This window comes from Heloderma suspectum, chromosome 2 (genome assembly GCF_057233095.1).
Source record: "Heloderma suspectum isolate Gila_16-S chromosome 2, 16-S_ref, whole genome shotgun sequence".
Lineage (NCBI taxonomy): Eukaryota > Metazoa > Chordata > Lepidosauria > Squamata > Helodermatidae > Heloderma > Heloderma suspectum.
In genome coordinates, this window is record NC_139459.1 from 336289872 (window position 1) to 336311211 (window position 21340).

At 45.0% G+C, this 21340-nt stretch overlaps 1 protein-coding gene across 1 annotated transcript; it reads right to left on the bottom strand.

Annotated features, from left to right (window-relative positions):
* Positions 1–2748: 2748 nt before the first annotated feature.
* On the bottom strand, positions 2749–21121 carry LOC146355069 (monoacylglycerol lipase ABHD6-like). The gene is made up of 8 exons (XM_084832513.1): positions 21000–21121; positions 13426–13582; positions 11738–11851; positions 9281–9413; positions 7659–7819; positions 6254–6308; positions 4628–4728; positions 2749–3211 (listed from the first exon to the last, which is right to left on the bottom strand). Exons 1-8 carry the CDS (start codon positions 21119–21121, stop codon positions 3041–3043), a joined length of 1014 nt encoding a protein of 337 aa, XP_084688639.1. The 3' UTR covers positions 2749–3040.
* Between the last annotated feature and the right edge of the window lie 219 nt (positions 21122–21340).

Here is a 21340-nt window from a genome sequence, read left to right on the forward strand (position 1 = left end):
GCCTGGAGTACTTGGGGCCAGCTTTGGCTGATCCACCAGCTACAGCCTTTCCTGGACAGGGATAACCTAGCCACAGTAGTACATGCGCTGGTAACTTCCCGATTAGACTACTGCAGTGCATTTTACGTGGGGCTGCCCTTGAAGATGACTCAGCTAGTGTAAAATGCAGCAGCTAGACTGCTGACCGGAACACCTCATAAAAACCATATAACACCAGCATTAAAGGAATTGCACTGGCTGCCAATATGCTTCCAGTCAGAATTCATGGTTCTGGTGAGGACGCTTAAAGCCCTAAGCAGCTTGGGACCTTGATATTTGAGGGAGCGCCTGTCCCTATATATGCCTGCCCAAAGACTGAGATCTGCTGGAGGGGCCCTCCTCTACGTCCCACCAGTGCGAGACATGCACTATGGTGGGATGTGGGAGAGGGCCTTCTCTGCTGTGGCATCCCTGTTGTGGAATGCCCTCCTCTTGGAGGCCCAATTGGCATGTACATTGGTTTCATTTCAGCACCAAGTAAAAACATGGCTTTTTACCAAAGCCTTTGAGGGCTAACCCCTTTCCCCTAACCACTGATCATCTAGTGGTTTCCTGGCTTTTGTGCAGCTTCTTTCCCATTCGAAAACGCAGAGTTGCCTCTCCTTAGGCTTACCTATTGGCAGGGAGTGCTTTAAGCTACACTATGCCAGCACTTTTTGTTATTTTATTGGGGGTTTGCCCCCACCCTTTTTGTCTTTGGCCCTGCCCACCACTGGGGTGTGGCCCCTAAGAGTTTCTCCGAAAGGGAATTTGGCTCTCAGGCTGAAGGCAGTTCCCCACCCTTGCTCTAAGGCCGAGGTGTGGAACAAGTGGTCCTCCAGATGTTGTTGGACTGCAACTCCCATCAGCCCTAACCAGTAGAGCCAGTGGTGGGCAATTATGGGAAGTGCAGTTCAACATCTGGAGGGCCACAGGTTCCCCTCCCCTGCTCTAAGGGATATTCAATTAACAGTTTGCCCATTTGTTTTGATTATAATTATTCACCCTCCCTTCCTTACTATCTGATAATGCCTTCATGGGCAAACCGTTTACTTCCCTTGGATGACTGCTATTTTACTGCCGGGGACAGGGAAAGGCGCTTGTGGGATTTTCTGTTTCATGTGCCAAAATAACTTGGCCAGCCTTGCGTATACGGCGCCTTGATGTGGGTGGCTGGGGCAGCGCCACCACTTGCTGCTCCACCTCAGGCAGCAAAACATTTTGGGCCAGCCCTGTCTAGGGCACTGTCAGAGCCTGGCTACCTGGTTCCTCAGGCAATTCAACACAAGAAGCCTCTTCGCAGTCAGGCTTTTATTTCCATAGATTAGATCACACAGATACTCATTCCAAAGTCTTGCAAAACAGCTTGCAGCACCCAAACTCCGCAGCAGGAACAACTGGCTTCTTCACAGCAGAGACCCCTCAACTTGACTCCAAGAGGCCAATCTTAAGCTCAAGTCCTTTCAGTGTTGTGGTTCCCAGCAAAAGGTTGACATACATAAACTCAATACCTAATTATCATAAAGAAGAATTCATAGAGTGACCAAGAGAATTCAGACCTGGTAGATATCCAAGCATAAAAGACGTTGAGCTCCGCAAGGTCTCGCCAGCTAGGGCCTACTTTAAATACCAGAGTAGGCCTACTTAATGCCCCTCTTCTGACCACATTAGCCCATAAACGCAGAGAACACCACAGGAGGCATCACTGCTCCTGCCTCTAGATTTGACATCTCACCCTGGGCGACATACCCCAATCCCCCTTCCTCCTCAGAATCCTCTCATTCTCCAGTCTCAGGCACTATATCATGGATGTGACATGAAGCCTTATCTGGCAGTTGGACCAGTTCTGAAGTTACACTCCCCGTTGTCACATAATCAGTTGCAGAGACAGGCTGCGTCAGGTTCCCAGGCCTTGAGGTTTCCACTGCAATACTGGAGTCTAAAGCATCCCTCTCTGATTCAGAATCAAACCCAGACTCCTCACTGTTAAAGCCCCCTATGATGTTTGGGCCAGTCCCCACAGGCACACACTCAGTTCATATGGGACACTAGACAAGTTTATTTGGCCTTCTTGTAAACCCATGTGACCTGAGCCCTTGGCCCAGAAGACACCCAATACACCATTGGATCTGCACTTTGTAGAGCAAGACTGATGACTACCAACTAGCTATCTTTCAGAAAGGTTTGTCTATTGTTACTGATCTTTTCAATGAAGGCCTGATGAGCTTCAAAGCAAGCCCATATTCTAATGGAACATACTTAGAAGATCACAGCACTAGAGCACACAGTAGATTTTAAGGGTGCTTAGAAATTTTGGCAGGCCCATCTGCTTCATCATGATGACCTCCTGGAAGATCAGAAACAGAAAAACAACCAAGAGTCTTGTGTCACCTTGAAAACCAAGAAATTGATTCTGGCATGCACTATTGTGGACTATAGTCCACTTTGTCAGATGCAACAGAAACAGGAAGTGTGACTGCTTTTAAAAGAGCGGGGGCGGGGGGGATATTCATAGGCACCAAATGAAAATGTATCAATTAGGAGCTTTCCTAAATTCACACAATTCTGGCTTTAAATATGGGATTGTTTAAAGTGAATAATTTTATTTCCCCTCCTGACTCATCTACTTAGACATATCCAAAAGTTTGTTCTTATAAGGGTATGAAAGATAGAACCCCCTGATGATCTATGATCTACATTAATGAACGGTTTAATTTCCAGTAACAAGTGAATATAAAATCTGCCTGTTTAATGTAAACAGTAAAACACTAGGAAGTTGTTGTTGGACAATTATAGGAATAAGATCTTGAGCCAATTTCACCAGAAAAGTAGTCAGTTACCAGCATGGCCTAATTATTAGAGGTTATGATGTAGCGAAAGCAAGAAATCAGGCTGAACATAAACATCAATGCAGGGAAAAGTAACTATTTCTTGAGCAATCTTTGTAGACATCCACAAAACCATTTTCATTGTTCTTATCTTCAGATTAGAAGTTCAATATCCGAATTACTTGATTCTTGACTTATGCCAGTTTCTTATTCATGTCACAAACTGAACTGTAGAAGTCCAAGAGGAGCTCTGTGGTTTTCTTGGGCCAATCCAAGGGTATGAAGTGTCCACATTTCTCCAGCATATGTACTTGTGTATTCTGAATACCGTTGGCTAAAATTTCTGCCCCAGGTGGATCCAATACCTGAATAGCAAAGAATGGAAATACATTTTAAAGGCTGCAGAAAGTGCAAAGAGGGTGCTGAAGACAAGAATGAAGATTCAAAGCCGTCTGGGAAAAGATGTCTAGACCAATGTTCAATCTGAAGAGTGGAAGGAGTCTATTTTGCATTAAGGAGCACCTTGCAATTATAAACTCAGGCAGAAGGTTGAAACTACTCACATATTCTTGGTAACAGAGTCACAGATGTGTAATTCCTTACATTCTGGTACTGAAATTTACTCTTCTGAAAAAAGACTGACTGTACATGCAAAGCCTTAATTTTGAATACCTGGAATTTCAAAGGTGGGAAATCTAGAAAAATATTTTGTAATTTGGGGGACCTCTGCAGTCTGGCACCATAGAGGTATAACCAACAGTCTCTTGGGCCCACAATCTGTACCAACTAGGCCTTTCCAATTATCACTTTTTAGGAGAAACCATAGATAGTTGTTCCCCATTTGTTGCAGAATCCAGACATCTTCTCAGTTGTGAGAGAAGGATTCTGCTGTGGACTGTAAAAGATATATCATTGTTGAAAACAGCCCTGTTTTTAATTTTGTAAACATTTGTGCTAAAACAATGGAAAACTATTGTTTAACTATTTGTGGTATTTCATTGACTGTTTCTACAGTGAATCGTGCTTTAATTGAAAGTATCAACTTCCTAAATCATCAGTTAACTTTAAGAAAGTAACAAAATATATCGATTAAATTAAAACTATGGAGATCAGGAAAACAGCAATAAACGTCATGCCATATTAAAAAGAATATTGGATATGGCTGGATATTGGGTGCTTCCAGACAAAGCTGTTATTGTACAATTGCCCTGCCTCATTCATGGAATTTTGCAGAAGGACCAGATGATGTCATTGTCTTCCATTTGTAACCCTCCCATGTTTGTTGTTTTTTTGCAGTGCTTCTGCAATCCATTACACAGATAATCCATTAAGGAAGGAAAGAAAGAATAACTGCACAATGTCTTTTGATTAGTGGAGTGAGGAATCATCATTCTGGAATAACCCACTGTGCTGGACTTTTTTAGTTGCAAAATAGTTCAAACATAGTGCATTTTTGTATGAATTCACAAGTTCTTATTTAGCAAACATTTGACAAAGCCTGCTTCTAACTCCTCACTCTCTGTGTCCCTCCTGGTCTGTCTCTATATAGCTTTGCTAGCATTGCCCTTCTGCCTTTGCTCCATGTTAGTTTTCTGTCTGGGACACAGAGGTCACAACGCCCCCGCCCCCCCCAAGAAGAGGCAGGGTTACACTTTTAGATCCAACACTCCTTTAGGAAGTGAACTGCCACTGAAATAAAATATTTCCCCAAATTCATTTCCCCAAGATCTCTCACTTAGTAATTCCCATATCTATAGTAACTATATGAAAAGTATACCTACATGATCATTCTTTTCCCAGATGATTTGTGTGGGAGCTCTGATTTTGCTCATGTTGTCATGAAGGTTATATCTGGACCCCTCACGGCTGAAGTCTAAAAAATCTTACCAATAGAGAAGCAGATTTGCTATATAAAACTTCCATTCTCAGAGCCATGTGCCATATGATACCTCACCATTCCCAACCTCCTCCCACTCACCCTTGTTTCTCACACGAGGGAGCCCCTACTCAACAAAGGTCATTATCTTTCTTCTTGTCCCCCTCCCTCATGGGGGTATAGTCCATTTCTGGCCCATCCTGTTCACTCCTGTCCCATCACCTTTTTATTTTTATATATATACGTTTATAAACCATCTTTCCCAACCAAGTCCACCTAAGAGAGGTCTTTCCTACCCTCCACCCCCACTCACAAACTACTCTTCTTACACTAAACCTAAGGGGCCTACAGATAGGTTCCAGGGTCCAGATTCTCATTTTTCAAGCCTCATGTTATCCCATTTCCACATCAATTTTATTTTTTTTCTTAAAGTTCGCAGGAACATTTGTATGAATTTCCATGTGTATTTCGCCTAATATAAGTATTTGGGGATACAATATGTTGCCTAATATACACACTTTTGCAAGTAATTTTCTTGAGTATAATGTGTCTTTGTGTGTTATTTTCACTAATATATGTATTTTTGATTGGAGAATTGCATGTCAAAATTTGGAAAAGTGGAAACATCAAAGTATATCTATCTATCTAAAATCATTTCTAGGCCGCCTTTAATGGCAGAACCCTTTCAAGGCGGAATATCAGATAGAAACCATACAAAGTGCATACAAGCAAAAATCCATATTCTATAAAATCTATAAAACAGAGATGACCAATTAAAGTCAATAAAAACAAAACTTGCCAATAAAAGACAATGGCCCAAACTTAAGGGAAGGCCAGCGAAAGCAGGTGGGTCTTCAGAGCTTTCCTGAAGACCCACGAAGACAGGGACTGAAAACCCCTGATGGAAGTTGATTCAAGAAAGTCTTACATTTTCCAAATGTTTTCCACTTTTTAAAACAACTACCCCTCCCCAGGTTTGGGGGTGTATTTCAATCTGTACAAAAATCTGAGAATTTGTATATCTTGTTGAGATGGGCAGCTTGTCCCTGACCTCACTGCATTGAGGCTGCCATGAAAGAGCCCAGAATATGAGCAGAGGGGCTGGTAAAAGGTGTGGCTCTGTCTTCTAGCCTGCTCCCATCAATTCCTCCCCACCCTCCACTCTCTGTGGGTGAGAAACTACCCCACATCCTTCCATTCCCCAAAACTACACTGTAACTCAGTTTTGTTTCCAGACAGTAGCTGTGCTTGGTGTTGGTCACCCACACACATTCTCTTGACCCTTTGCTTCCAATGCTGTTAAGTATGACCATCTTTGCCTCTTTCCGTAATGTGTGGGGTACACTGGTCACTCTTAGACATGCAGACAGAAGCAGAGCATGACACTGGTCATGGAAGCATGGCTGATTTTTTTCAACTAGAGCAGAGATGAAACACGCTCAGATTCTCTGCAACAGGTAAACGTGAATCCATAACCTTAGCCATCTTTAATTGTTGAAACAAGCCATACCATTCTCAGTACTACACTTACATTTTTCATAAAATTTGTTGTCCTGTTCCCTCCGTTTGAGAAATCCTTTTATGAGCTAGGAAAAAGGAGTGCAAGGCAATTAGGGTCAGGGCATACACTGTATGGGTTTCTTATCTGGAACCAGTACACAGTGGCTAAGAGATATAAGCCGTATTTCATGAGTAGTACAGATGAATGGAGAAAGGGGAGCAGAACTATGGTTCTGCCCGCCTCCCGCCAATCACGCACAATGCTAGCCTCCCACCCTGAACATCTACACATTCAGCCCAAATGGCTGCAAAAGGGGCAAACTGACATCCAGCTCTACACATGTAGGTGCTCCACGTGCTGGGGACCCCTGTGTGGTTGAGAGCCCTGATTGCAGGAGGGCTTGTGTCGGGAGGGGGGGGATTTAACTCTTTCTCTCCAATCTCTCTCTGTGTGGGATCCCTATAACTCCCGGGCCAGGACAGCTCAGCATGGGAGATTCCCAATGAATAATTCTGTGGTCAATAAGCTATGCTTGGACCAGCATGTGGGATGACAGACACAACGGAAGAACAGCCGCGCTGGATCAGTCCAAATGCCAGTCCAGCATTCTGTTCCCACCATGGCCAATCTCACACACAGGATGGAGCAGAACAGCACGTTCCTGCTCATGTTCCCCAACAACTGGGATACACAGCCATACAGTGGCTAGTAGTCATTGATAGACTTCTCCACCATGCAAGTAGCACTGCTTTCTTCTTTGTACTTTCAAAACTGAAACAGAAGAGGGCTCACAGAAGACCCAAAATGTTGCTCCTGGATAATTCTTGATCAACATGGTGGGTCTTAATGGCAAGGGAGGAATGTGAGTTGTGAGTAATTGTGCAGAGGATCCTCCCCAAATATCTGGGACTGGAGGACTAAGGCTGCGACTCCAATATAAAACCTGGGAACAAGCTCCGCTGAACACAGAGGGACTTACCTCTGAGTGAACATGCACAGAATTGCACTGTAATTGTGGCTCACTGGATAGAATGCTGTGAGAGGCAAAAGCTCAGTTCCACAATCAGCCAGAGAAAGTGTTGGATGACCTTGAGTAAGTCACTCTTGGTCTAACCCAGCCTTCCTCAATCTGGTGCTCTCCAGATGTTTTGGACTTCAACTCCCATCAGCCCCCACCAGCATGTCAGGAACACTGGGAGTTGTAGTCCAAAACATCTGGAGAGCACCAGGTTGGGGGAGGCTGGTCTAACCCTAACTCACAAGATAAGCTCACATAAGAAACATAAAACACTCTGCATAATGACAGGAGCTACAGAAACTAGACATTGTGCTGATAAGAATAGTAAGGTTATGTTTTGGTCTGTTCCTTCTGACTTTATATTGCAATTTATTAATTGTGCAGAAGCATTATAGTCTTTGCAGTGCTGTTTTTCACCTGTAGGGGTATTCTCATTTGTCTGTATACACAGAGTTTGAACAGCAATTTTCCTTGCTGCATGTTCAGAGGAATGAGAGGGTTGTTGTTGGCAAGCCTGTGGCTTTTCTCCAGTTCCTTCAAGTGAGTGACACACTCATTATCCTTTGGATATCTCACACCTGAGGATTGGGAGAGAACACACAGGTTAAGAGGAGGTGAGGGACAGCCAAAAAACTCAGTTCTTGATTCTGCACCAAGTTCAGGCAAAGTGGGCATGGGGGTGAGTACCAATAGTTGCCAACTTTTTTTGCTGGAAGGGCTCCTCTACACAGCAGGGATGCCTGTTTTTGTTGTTGTTTGTTTGTTTGTTTTGCCATCACTTGATTGGTTTACCAAGAAAAGCTTCACCTTTTGGATGTCTGTTTGTCTCATGATTATTAAAATCACAGAAATCCTGCCCCTAAAATGCTGGTAACCTGATAACTGCAAGGAAAAGAGGAAGGTGGAGGGTAGTCATAATGGGACTGTGCTTACCTTTGATGTGTGAATATGTGAGAGAGGAACAGACAGACAGTCAGAGTGAAGAACTGGCCTCTGTCTGGGGGGCTTGCATACTTTAAACTAGCCTTCCTTCTTGTTAATTTGGAACCCTCATTAGGGATGTTGTGAGGATGGGACAAGAATCGAGTGGCGTAAAATGGTAGCTTAATATCATAATAATCATCCCCTTTCTGGTTCATCCCAGGCACCCCATGCTTCCATTACAAAACCTAGAGCAGGGGTGCACAACCCACAGCTCATGGGCCACATGTGGCCCTCAGCCACGCCTGTACATACAGCCTGCAGATCCATAGGGTCCCTGACCACTTTCCCCTGCAGCCCAGCTGATCAGCTACAGTGCTGGGGGGAGGGGGGCACGGAAGAAACGCTATTCCACTGCTGCTACTAGCAGGAGAAAACAGTGAGCTTGCTGGGGATCCCTGGGGATTGGGAGAGCCAACCCCCAGCTACCCCAACCTGCAAAATTGCTATTTCGCCACTGCAACTAGTGCCAGACTAACAGCAATTTCACTGGAGACTGCAGGGCCTGGGAGAAATAAAAGCTTGTGTGTGTGTGTGTGCGCATGGGAAGAGGAAGGTGATGTGCCTGTGTGAGAGGGGGAGGAAGGGGGGGCAGATACTCCTTGAGAACAAGGAAGAAGGGAAAAGAGGAGGGTACGCCCCTCTGGGGGGAAGAGGGGTCATCTGCCCCTATGAGAGGGGAAGGTTGTGTGTGTGTGTGTGCACACGCACATATATGTGCAGCCCCTAGCTCTCCCCATCTGACATTGGATGCAGCCCTGGGGTCCAAAAAAGTTGTGCACCCCTGACTTGGAGGCTGGGCCAAACTGTGTATGTAGGGTTAAAGCGTGTGTGAGTATGTGTATGGGAGAAAGAATGTATCTGTGCATGAGTCCTGTCTCTGTGCATGCGTGCACATGCATGCACACATGCAGCCCCCGTCTGACACCGGTTGTAGACCCGGGGCAGAAAAAGTTGTGCATCCCTGATGTAGAGACTGGACCAGACCTCCTGGCCTCTTTTTTTAGAGCTGAGCATCTTTAGGAGCCCCCTGGAAATAACTGCATTTAGACACTCACCGGCTGGACAAAAGAGGGACAAGGAGCACACGTCAGGTGGATAGAGAGCGGCATAAACCCCAGCGACCATTCCGCCCATGGAGATGCTGACCAGGTGGAAAAGTTTTCTGTTCAGACCAGTGCACTCGGCAAACTGAAACAAGGAGTGTGAATGAAAAGATGTTGTGCGCTGCCTGCTACAGCCTTAAGTACTAGTGCTGGGCATTTTCCAAGAAAGACTCTTCACCTCTGAAGCAACTGAGATTGGTATGGAGCGAGCTGGCAGCAATGAGACAAACTAGACTTTCCTGCAACATCCATTAAAGTGGAGGGGGTTCCCAGGATGGGTTGTGTGTAAACACTGCCAGGAAAGAGCATTGCAGGTCATGTGCAAACCATAGCGGGTCACTGGAAAGAATATTTCACTCTGTCATGTGATAGGCAGGATTTTTGCCACTGGACTTAGATGCAATGTCATGAAAAATCCGAATATTATGTAGACAGCTACATGGGGAACTTATGGAATTTCCTGACTTGGACGATTTTGAGAAATATTGTGCACAGGGTACTGTTTATGTATAGGTTATCAGATCTTTAGCCATGGTGTTGGGATTCAAAAGCCAAACTGAGGCCTATGTCTGTCTAGTTCTATGATTCAGACCTATTTCAGATCATCTCTGTGTTAGCCTGGCAACTAATAAAGGGGGGAAAGTTCAAACTGGAGGAGTTTGAAATACAAACTCCCCTAGTTCAAAAAACCTCACCCCAGTATGAATTGAGCCCAGATCCCTCGAATTTGTATTTGGCTTGCAAATATGCTCCTACTGCTGGCTAGTCCTCCCAGACAGTCCTCCACCATTTACGAGCAAAAGAACCCCAAACTTTTTAGATGGGGCAGGGGGTTACCAATGACCGGGAACGCTCACTACATATAGGGGCAGCCTTGCCAGGCTTCTTAACTGTCATATCCTGCTGGAGATCATGGGATTTTTAGGAGGCAGAGGAAACTACAAATCCAATGCTTCCCAGCAGGAAATTATGTTCTTGAGCACATGCATGAGTTTCATTCCCACTTTAGAAGAGGCTTCTATCTCCAGAAAACTGTCCCCATTCCAAAACTAGCTTTTCCTTGCAGAGGGAGGGGAAACTGGTAGACAAGGGTCACATGCAACTCTTTTTTTTTTTTAGCTTTCCATACAAGTGCTTGAAAGGTCTTGTTGTTGCCATGTTTCAAGTGCTCTCAAAGAAAGCTTGCAAAAAATAAATGTCAATCGAGGTGAGCCAAGCATAGTTTATCCATAGCTAACGGCCACTATAATGCACAGTGCAGACAAGTTATTGCAGAAATGGACAACTGGATGCCTGCTAATAGACCATTTACGACACTTCAGGTAATCACAGTCATGACAGCTGCTTCAGGATTCTCTGACCAAAAAAAGAGGAGTTCTTACTAAAACCACTCACTTCCAGTCTTTAGGATGATACACATCCAAGGACTTCTAAGTCCTATTCGGATGTTATCCCCCCATGTGATCAACATCCTGTGAACCGGAGAGTGGGGCCATACCAGCTGGCCCCGCATTGCATCTCCATCAACCCACCCTCTGCTGTCCATGCACTGGGGGAAGGTCTGAAAAGGGGAATGTCGTTTATGCCTGTAGCCGCCCCTCCCCCCACCCCATGGCTTTGCAAAGCCACTTCTTCATCTTGTGAGCCCTCTCCGTCACCGGTAAATCTTCTCTCCTTTCTAAAAAGTTAGGGGTTCCTTTTTCACTTGTGAAGGGCGAAGGACTGGCAGGAGGGCTAGCCAGCAGCAGGAGAGTTGTTGTTGGGGGTGGGGTCTGAAGAGGCGATCCTGCTCTATGCTTGTTGCCCCCACCCCACCCCCAGCAGTGATGCTGACACCTGTGCGATCATGGTTCCATTATCACAGGGGGAATCCTATCCCCATAGAGAAGGCTCCCCTTTGCAGATGTGCCCCCTAATGCATAGGTGGGGACACAGCAGCAGGGAGCTCCACTATCGAGGGCCAGCCCTACCATTAGGCAGAGTGAGGTGGCTACCTCAGGCAACAGATTCTGGGTGTTAGGAGAGGGTAGCAAATGGCTAGTTGTTATTGTATTTTTGCTGCCAGGGATGGGGAGAGGGGCTTGTGGGACTTTCTGCCTAATGTGCCAAAATAACATGACTGACTTTGGGTACTATGCACCTCAACATGGGTGGGGTAGGGGGACCATTTGCTGCTCCGCCTCAGTCAGCAAAATGGCTCACTATCCCACTTCACATAACTGCGATTGTGTGATTTTGACTGCCCAAGCAGGGCTCTAGAGCAGCCTTCCCTCAACTTGGCACCCTCCAGATGCTTTGGAATCCATCATCCCCAACCAGTACGGCCAATGGTCAGGGATGCCTGGATTTGAAGTCTAGAATACCTGGAAGGCCTCAGTTGGAGAAGGATGCTCTAAAGAAAGCACTTACCTGGTGTATCCTTTTAGCCTGATCAGTAGCCATGTAGCTGTCTCCGAGCAAACAAGTGGTTTCCCCATGCCCAGGCATGTCAACACAGATCAAGTGGATGTCCTTTGGCAAAGTCTGGGTGGGTGGGTGACAGGAGGGAGAAACACCAGGAATTATGCTTTCTGAATGCAATATGGGTTACCAAAGTTGTCTTTTCAAACACTTTCTATGCCTGCACCACTGCTTCCATCTACATGAGTTTAAAAAAATATTTGAGGGTGCAATCTGATGCATGTTAAGACAGAAATAAGTCCTACAACTCCCAGCATCCCCTAGCCTGCCATGCTAGCTGGGGCATGCTGGGAGTTGTAGGACTCCTTTCTATCTAAACATGCATAGGATTGCACCCTTAATGTTTTTAATTGTGATTGGGTGCACATCTTGCACATTTAAATCATTGTCATTAACACAGACCTCTTAACTTGTTGCTGATGATGTGATTTTACACTCACCCATAAAGAAAGAGCTCCAGGGTGACAGTGTGCAAATCTGACCCAATTAAAAACACACACACACTAAACCTACTCTCAAAATCAAATGACTACTGACATTAGTACATAGAGATAAATAATACAGAGAGATGGCACAACGCTCAAGGAACCCAAAACATGGCGACAACCAGGAAAAGAGTATTAAGAATTAAGAGCATAATCCCACCCCACGTTACATTACTATGGTATATTCTACCAAAGTTAAAATCTCATTTCAGAAATGGGTAAACTAATAAAGCAGAGACTTAGGCAGCAAGGCCCAAACACTGTAATTCCTGTACCATTGAGGAAGCTCATAGTCAGAAGACATACTGGGCTGATCTTTCCTATACTGCCACACTACCCATGTAATGGCCAGAGAAGGTATTGCAGCTCATCAACAGGCAGGCCATGTGACTTGAGGAGCCATTGGGGCCTGGCAGGCTCTACAGAACTGTTGTTCAGGCTTGTTTTCTTAGTCTGACAAACTTGGCAAAATGAATAGCCATGTGGACTCTGCCTCACTTCTCTGATATGGTGCCTGATCTCCAGCCTTTCCATGACCACATCTTCAGGTGATTGCAAAACGTTTACATGCAAACCCCCTAATAGGAGGAGGAGAAGTTGTCACAGATCCTTGGCAAAGCCACTTTGGGCTGAATGGCTGTTTACTCAAGAGGGATCCTGGAACAGCCCAAATAAGAGCTGTGCCAGACAAGACCAGGGCAATTTCCACATGATGTAAGCATGATGCATTGTGCCACTGAGAAGAATGGGAAAAGACCTCCTTTGTAAATTCAGGTGCATTTTATGGTGAGAACTTGAGCTTATGTTTCTGTGCTTTGCTTGATGATACGGTGCACAAATAAACTGTGACTTGTGAAGTGTAACAGTGGCATGCAGGTCTCTGTTTCTTTGGAATCCAAAGAACCTACGGAGGTACATAATTATTGTTCTAAGCATAAGGGCTAGAAAAGTGCTTCTGTAGTTAAATACGAGGCAGTCAGCCTTGGAAGGAGGTCCTTTAGAACAGTGGAGAAATATGGCTGTTGGGGAGGAGAGCAGGGCTGGTTAGCTGCTGAAGTTCATCTGTTCCTGCCCACTAGCACATCATCAATATTCTTTCGCAGCAACAGTAATGTTGGGTGTCTAACAGAAACAGACAGAAAGGAAACATACTAGAATTGACAATAGCCACATGTCCTTGCTGAGTGAGAACCCGTGAAGCATCAGGATGGACGGATCAAGGCCAGGCTTCCCCCGGGAGAAGTAGCAGAATTGGTAGCCTTCGTGCTCGGCGTATCTCACCTTTATACCATTTCTCCAATAAAAGTACCTAAAGGCAAAAATAATGTGAAGATAGACAACAAATAATCATGGCAGGTATTTGTGTGTTAGTTTTTACTTCTGTAGCACTTATAAATGACTGTGTTGCACTAGAACTCTGCTCCCTAACTAGTCAGCTCAGTATGGCCCTTGTTATTAGTAAACAAACACATTCTGGAATTCTCAAGTAACTTTCAGAAGTCATATATTCATTCATTACTCCAGCCTTCCCCAACCTGGCACCCTGCAGATGGGTTGAACTACAACAGCCATCATTGCCAGCCAGCACAGCCAATGCTAAGCTATGCAGTCTTCACCCATGGCTGAAGCTACACCTTCATTAATAACGTTTCGAGCACCGCCCTGTACCGCTCAATCCCGTAACGGTTTTTATTGTAACGGCACACACTGCCCCTTCTGCAACGTTATTGTTTTGTTGTTGTAACGGCATGGAAAGGCACACCACAGCATTTCTAGTATTTGAAACGCAAGCTTTAGGCTTCTCTGATTGCCACCATTGGTTGCTCCTTTACTCTTAACGTGGACAAGTCACCACCCCTTTTTCCCTCTCTTTTCACTGTCCTGCGCATGGCGCTCCTGCGCAGCCTAGTGGGTGTTCCATTCACAAAGTTCCTTTGTGAATTTCATGCTAGATCAGGTCGATTTCATTTCCCTCTTAACACCATGGGTCCTGCCAGCATCTTGAGTGGCCTCATCGAGAACACGGAACTCACTGTACTCCTTCTGAGTTTTATACGTGCTGCTCATTGGGCCTTGACTCTCACTGAGGCTCAGCGAGCAAACCGGAGACGATCTCGTCTGCTTGTGCTCAGATTTCTCAAGAGGCGATTTTTCAAGATTACTTTTCTGCCAGACTGCAAAGTAACCTGAACATGATGGCTGACTGTCTTGCCCATGTGAGAACGCCCTCAATCTTCCGCCATTACTAGGTTCGACCTTCAAGCAAGGATTGGCAGGAGAGCTTCGTTCTCAAGGTCTGGAATGATGCACACTGGATAGAGCACTTCGGGATGTCTCAAGGCACCCTATCTGGGATCGTGGCTGAGTTGACCCCTGCACTACAGAGGAAGCGCACAGCTATGCGAGTTCCGGTCAGTGTTGAGAAAAGGGTTGCTGTAACCATTTGGAAGCTGGCCAACCCTTGCTTCTACAAGAATGCCGTTGAACAGTTTGGGCTTGGAAGATCAACAGTCGCCGAGATTTTTGTGGAGCTTTGTCTGGCAATGGAACACATTCTCCTTCGACGTACAGTTTTCCTCGGAGACGCCAGGAAAGTAAGTGATTCATGCCGGTGTCCTTACTCCTTCTCCAGTGCAAAACCTGCCCCTGCTTGTGCGTTCTTATGTCTGGGTATGTCCTTCCCTGTGTGTGTGTGTCCATGCATGTGTGCATGTGAACATTCCCAAGTTATGTTCTTATTCGAGATTTGTTTCCTTTGAATTCTACCCAGAGCTAACTATTTCCTCATTTTATTTTCCCCCTTTCCACCCCACCCACAAACAACGGCGACACAACACAGATCATGGACGGATTTGAAGCCCTCGGGTTCCCTCATTGTCTTGCCGCAGTGGATGGCACATGTGTTTGTATCAAATTCCTGGTCCGGCAAGGAGGTGATTTCATAAATAGGAAGAACTACTACTCCATGCTTCTCCAAGGAAGAACACAGGGCTCCTGCAGAGGTAGAAAGTATAGAAACAGATAAGCATGACATACCTCAGAAAGAATGGGGATTCAGTGGGGCATTACTGAGCACAATTTAAATCATTAGTGGAAACTCACAGACAATGCAGCTATCAGGAGGGTCATAAGAACTTTGGATTTGCAAGCAATGAAGTGCAGGTACAGATACTGTATCCCAGAATTGCTTATTCACTTGAATAAATTTCATGGCCAACGCTTCCATGTTGTGTGCGTGGACCACAATTGGAGGCATGTAGTTGCTCCCTATAAATCTCTGTGAAAAATATCATAGGGGTGTTTATGGGGACGGGCATCAGCAATGCATTTAACGGGAATTGCAACTGGAAACAGTTCCAGGCAGGATCGAGCCAGACATACCTGAAACCCCAAGGAATATTTATGAATATTTCCAGACTATGTGGGTTCTATGTGGCTGCACCGGCGTCTGCAAATCTGCAGTGGCGGGGCCCCATTATCATGGCACCAATTGAAAGGACACCGTTTGGTTGCCCCGGGGTGGGTCTAGTTTCAGACATGTGCAAAATATGCTCTTCTAAAGTACCCTCCTTTTAACAGTAGGTATAAGGATGAACTTTCTGGTGGGTGCAAAGATGAGGGATGGATTGGTGGACGCATTGCATGCACTTTCATTCCATCATGTTTCTTGAAAAGCACTTTACATTGCCGGACCATAACCTCAGGCTTCTAAATAGCCTATAAGAAGAAATCCATTGCTAGTACTGCTTTGACACAGGCACCAGCTAATAGTGTAACATAAGGGATCGAGCATAGAAATGAGGCAATGGCCAAGGGGAAAATGGAACAGGGAGGATTTTTTTGCATATGCCCCTCCCTGGCGTTGGCCTTAAATTAACAAGCAACACAAAAAATAAAGTCCAGATTTTCAGTCAAGAAAGTGGCATTAGCACTGCATGGGAGAAAATGAAGAGTCAGAGTATCGCTAACATGGAAACACAAGGAAGGGATAATACAGCAAGGACACACGCCGAAACAGAAAATAAGTTTATGAAAGGAGAGAGAAGATACTTCGTATCAACCGGGTCAGGACAAGAAGGCATGCACCGACCCAATGGTTGTTACATTTGGATACATCGGGAAGCAGTGTTACATTCAAAGAACACACATTGTTGCACAGCGTTGGTGTTGGGAGAAGGAGAGGGAAGGTACAGGCTCTTGGAAAGGGAGTGACAACATCTAAAAAATGACTTACCATACTCGGAGTAACGCTTCGTGCAGCACAGCACGTCGAATATGCTGGAAGTGGAAGCGCTCCAACAGACCTGTGCGGATGGCGCTGACGGAAATTTTTTAAAAAGGACAGGATGCCGGGTGGTGAGTTGCAGGCTCAAAAATGGTGACAGCCACATGACTGAATAGCCGGAAAAATAGAACCCGCCGAAAAAGGATAAATCTTGCCCGCAACTCTGCTATTGGCTGTGCACTGAAATGCAGGCGGGGGAGAAGAGGGAAACACCAGGAATTAAAATGGAAGGAAAAGCCACATCGTGCCATATACGACGAGGACAAAACGACATAGGGGAAGCTATGCCGGAGGTTTTGTGACGGATGTCAACTCTTCCACAACGGAGTGAAAGGGAATAATGTGCCCATAAGGGTTAAGGAAACTGCTTGAAAGCAGCATATTTATGCTTGTGTAGCTTCGGCCTATGTCTATGTGCTTTATTAAATTGCCTTATGCCTTTACAATGGGAACTCTTTCGGTTATGTGTCTGAAATTGGTAGGTCTGACCCCTTGAAGGCATAGTAGAATGCCTGACAATTTCATGCCCATTGGATGGAAAACACAGATGTTACAGGCAGCAGAGTCTTCCATTTAAAGCAATAGGAAATGAGAACCAATGGAACTAACAAAAACAAATGTGATTTTAACGTATAACTAAGCAAATGAGCTGCAATTAACACAAATGAATGGGGAAATCAAATGAAACAAATGTTCTGACTTGGATTCCTGTACTGAGCAGGGGGTTGGACTCGATGGCCTTGTAGGCCCCTTCCAACCCTACTATTCTATGATTCTATGATTCTTCCATGCTCCTATTTAGAAGCCTCTTCAACATCGGAAGGCTAGCTAATCTCATGTGCCACCACCAGGAGAAAATTCCTTTCAAAAGAGAATAACAGGGGAAGGGGGGAAAAGAGGGGTAGCATTGAGTAAAACTCTGTAAACAAATCTATAAGCACAAAATTCTGCAGAATTTCCACCCACTCAACTGTAGCCTGCAGTATTGATCTGAACTGATCCAGGCATTAGATCATTTTGTGAAGCTGTAATATGTTTGCTGGTTGCAGAAAATGGCATATATTGTCTGAAGAGCTCCTATCCAGTTACTGGCTTGGCCCAGTCAAGCTTAGCTGGTTGTTTTAGGTTCTCCCATTGCCTGAGCTTCCTTAACTACATTTTGTTGACTGATTTACTGGATTCTGATCTTGCACCATGTTGTATTGCAAGAATCCCAAGACACCAACAATCAATTTTAAACTTCCCTTTCACATTTGCTCAGAAACTAGGGCTATGTTTCCATGACAATGGAAGGAGAAGCTAATGGAGGAGTACTTCCACAAGCAGATCCTCTGAAGCAGTAAAAATCACTTCACAGAACATACTTCACTGTGGGGGTGGGGTTTGGAGTGAACCATCTGACTGGCAGGTGCTGCTCAGCCAATAAGAGAGGCTTCCCCCCCCTCCTTTCCCCTGAAAGTCCAGATGCACCTCCATTTCAGGAGCAAGCCTCATTGCGCACAATGGGAGTTACTTCCAAGTAGACACACATATGCTTGTGCTGGGAAAGATGGGGTGGTGGGGAGAACACAAAGACAGAAACCAGCCCTCATTTTAAGCCGCAGGACCTCATTGACGACAATTGGAGTTACTTCTGAGGAGACAGCAAATGGGATATCTATAAGGGAGCTGCTAAGTACTTACTTCCTAAGGCAATGAATTGGAGCTCAAGATCGCGCTTCATCGCACTTAAGGAATTGGGCTTCAAAGTGTCAATTGAGGGGCTTCTCTGTAATTTCTGTGGGCATTCAGAGGGCAAGGGTCATTCAGCACAATGGGAGGAAACACCCCTTGACTGGGGTCATGGTGAAAGGCACACCCCTGGGCAGGGCTAGCATGCCCTAGCTAGATGTGGGGGTTGGGGCATACAACAACTATACTGGGGAGAACCTGACTTGAGGAAAAGAATCAGACTTTAAGAAGTCTCAGGAAATCCAGGTTTTTCCCTGATAAGCTCTAGGGTGGCTGCTGGATGACCACGATGTCATGTATCCCTAACAACCTCAACACGTAGCTGGCTCGTAGTAAATCGCTGGTGGAAACACCCCCCTAGGACTTCCAAAGTGGGGAGTGGGAAGTTTTTAGTGAAATATTTCAATTCCCATGAAATGGGCCCTAATTTTTGGCATTCTGATTTTCAGCATACACTTTTCTGAGGTACATGGTTTTTAATCTACCGGAAAGCCACAGTCTTAACCACACTTATTAGATCAGCCTTACCAAACTTGGTGCCCTCCAGATGTGTTGGACTACAGCTCCCATCACCCTCAGCCAGTGTGGCCACATCTGGTTTCTGCCAGATTGAGGAAGGGTGTACTAAAGAAGTGGCTCCGATGAACTTTGGGGTGGGGGACTTACTTCTGAGTAAACATGCCTAGGTTTGTGCAGAAAAAGCACATGTTAATAACTTTAAGACGTGGCTTTATATGGGCATGGCTTGAGCCTCCTGACAAGAAGGCCTGGCATAAGGTGCCAGGTGTGGGCTCAGTCTGGGAAAACTAGTAGCAGAATCCAGATACATTAATCTCTGTGCCCTCCACGACAGGAGGGTTGCTGTGGCGTTCTGTGTCCCTAGGTTTGGAGTACAAAAAAAGGTATCGGTTATGTGGCAGATGATCTGTGTCTTATTTTTGCTGAAATGGGATGTTTCTCCATGTTGCTGTTTTAAGTTTAATATAGGGGTCCTCCATCCTTTTGGACCCATGGGCTCATTTGGGAATTTGAGACCATGCTGTGGGCACCTCCACAAAATGCCTAAAAAGTAGAACACTGGTTTGGTGTCTACCTGTGGATCTTAGGCTGCATCTTATTCAGCAAAAACTTCTGTTTTGTGTGTATTGGACACCGCAACATCTCTTTAATAAGGGTTTCTCTAAGTTGACTAGTTGCTGGTGGTGGAATACAGCTAATGCTTCTTTTAAACATATGTTTTGTCAATGTCCAATAGTTGCTTCATTTGGGGAGGAGGTTATTACACAGATACATTACGTACTGGAAGAGTCTTTAATATTAACTGATATACACGCTCTTTTAAATTATTTACCTGCTACATGGAAATTAACCACTCATCAGTGTAAAGTGGATTCTCTGCACCCTTTTGACAGCTAAAAGACAGATATTACAACATTGGAAGAATAAACACTCATCTCCTGTAATACAATGAACTGAGGACCTTACAACGCTTTCAGTATTTGAACAGGTGGCCTATAGACGCCACCTTCAAATGGATACTTATTTGGATATTTGGTCCGCTTTTGTTGAATTGTGCAATTGCTACAAAGATGTATACATGTCATTGCTATGGATATACACAAATCCATGTACATATATTAAAAACCTGGGGAAAATAAATAAATAAAGTTTTGTAGGTGCCCGTGAGCATGTGTTGGGGAACCCTGGTTTGACATATTTCAAGAGTGCTTTATCTTTTATGTTGTTTCGATAATATGGTTTAAAATGCATACCAGTTTAGTTAACTTGTAATCTGGTCTGTGGAGACGATTTGTCTAGGAAAGTTGGAAATAAATACTTAAAATAAAAGTAAATCAGGAAGGGAGAGAGTGGTGAGGAGAGCCTGGATGTCTCCTGGCAACAGTTACTAAGGAGATTAGGGTGTTGGGGGAGAGAGGCAGGTAAACTATAGAAACTGAGCAGCTGGGGAGAAGACAAATGGAGGTGAGCCGGCAATTTTGCTCCCCTACTTCTTGGAGTTTTTTATAGAGTTTTCTCCAACCCACCAATCTTTGTAATCGTTTGCAGTTAGGACATTTTATTTGTGACCAGTAAGTGGCAAAGACAAGGCCTTTTTTGTCCTTGCCACACCAACAATTCCAGCAGCAGCTCCACCTCCTCTTAGGTCTTGCGCTAAGGAAGAAGGTGCTAAACAAACGCCACCTTGCATGGTCTGGAACCTGGCTGACCACCAGCTTGTTTTAGGGTCAAACTGCATTAATTGCATAGCATGCAGCTAAGGTTGAGGGGTTTTTTTACTCTAGAGTAAGTGTGCATGCCCCAATTTAGATAAGGCCCACCATGCACCGGGAGGAGAGGATTAAACCTTCCTGCCGCCTTTTTCTTCCCAAAATCTCCCCCTCCCCCAGCGTGGAGATTTTAGTAAGAAAATGCGGGGGGAGGTTTAATCCTTCCCCTCTCCCAGGGCATGGGGGGCCCACCCTGAACTGGGAGCATGTGTGCTTTAGAGAGAGAGAGAGAGAAATCAGGCTCAGCTACAGGCTACACAAAAAATGTAAGGTGGAGTGTGATCCTCACGTCATCTTCCTCTGGTCCTTCGGATACCGGTCAGCCTCTTCTGGAACTTGACCACTCACCTGGTTGGACCACACTATTTGTCTCTGGCCCACAACTGGGCCCTGGCACCTGGCAGTCTTTCCAGAAATCTTACCATATAAGTAGTGTAAGCAACACTGAAGGCCACAGGAAATAGATGGTGACAAATGTAATCAATAAGAGGCCTATGAAGATGCCTGTATGCATCAGAAATATATTGAGTAAAGTGAAGTCCATGCTGGCCAGTTATATTCTTTGCCACCTGAATATAACAAAAGCAACAAGTTAATAACAAACAAACAAGGAATAGACAATAGTAGACTGGAGTAAAGCCATGTTTCAAGAATAAAGGGAAAGAAGTTAATTTTATTACATTTATTTACAGTCTTTCTGCCAAGACACCCAAGGTGATTTACAGTTTAAAAAACTAAAATATAATGAATAGATATTTGGCCA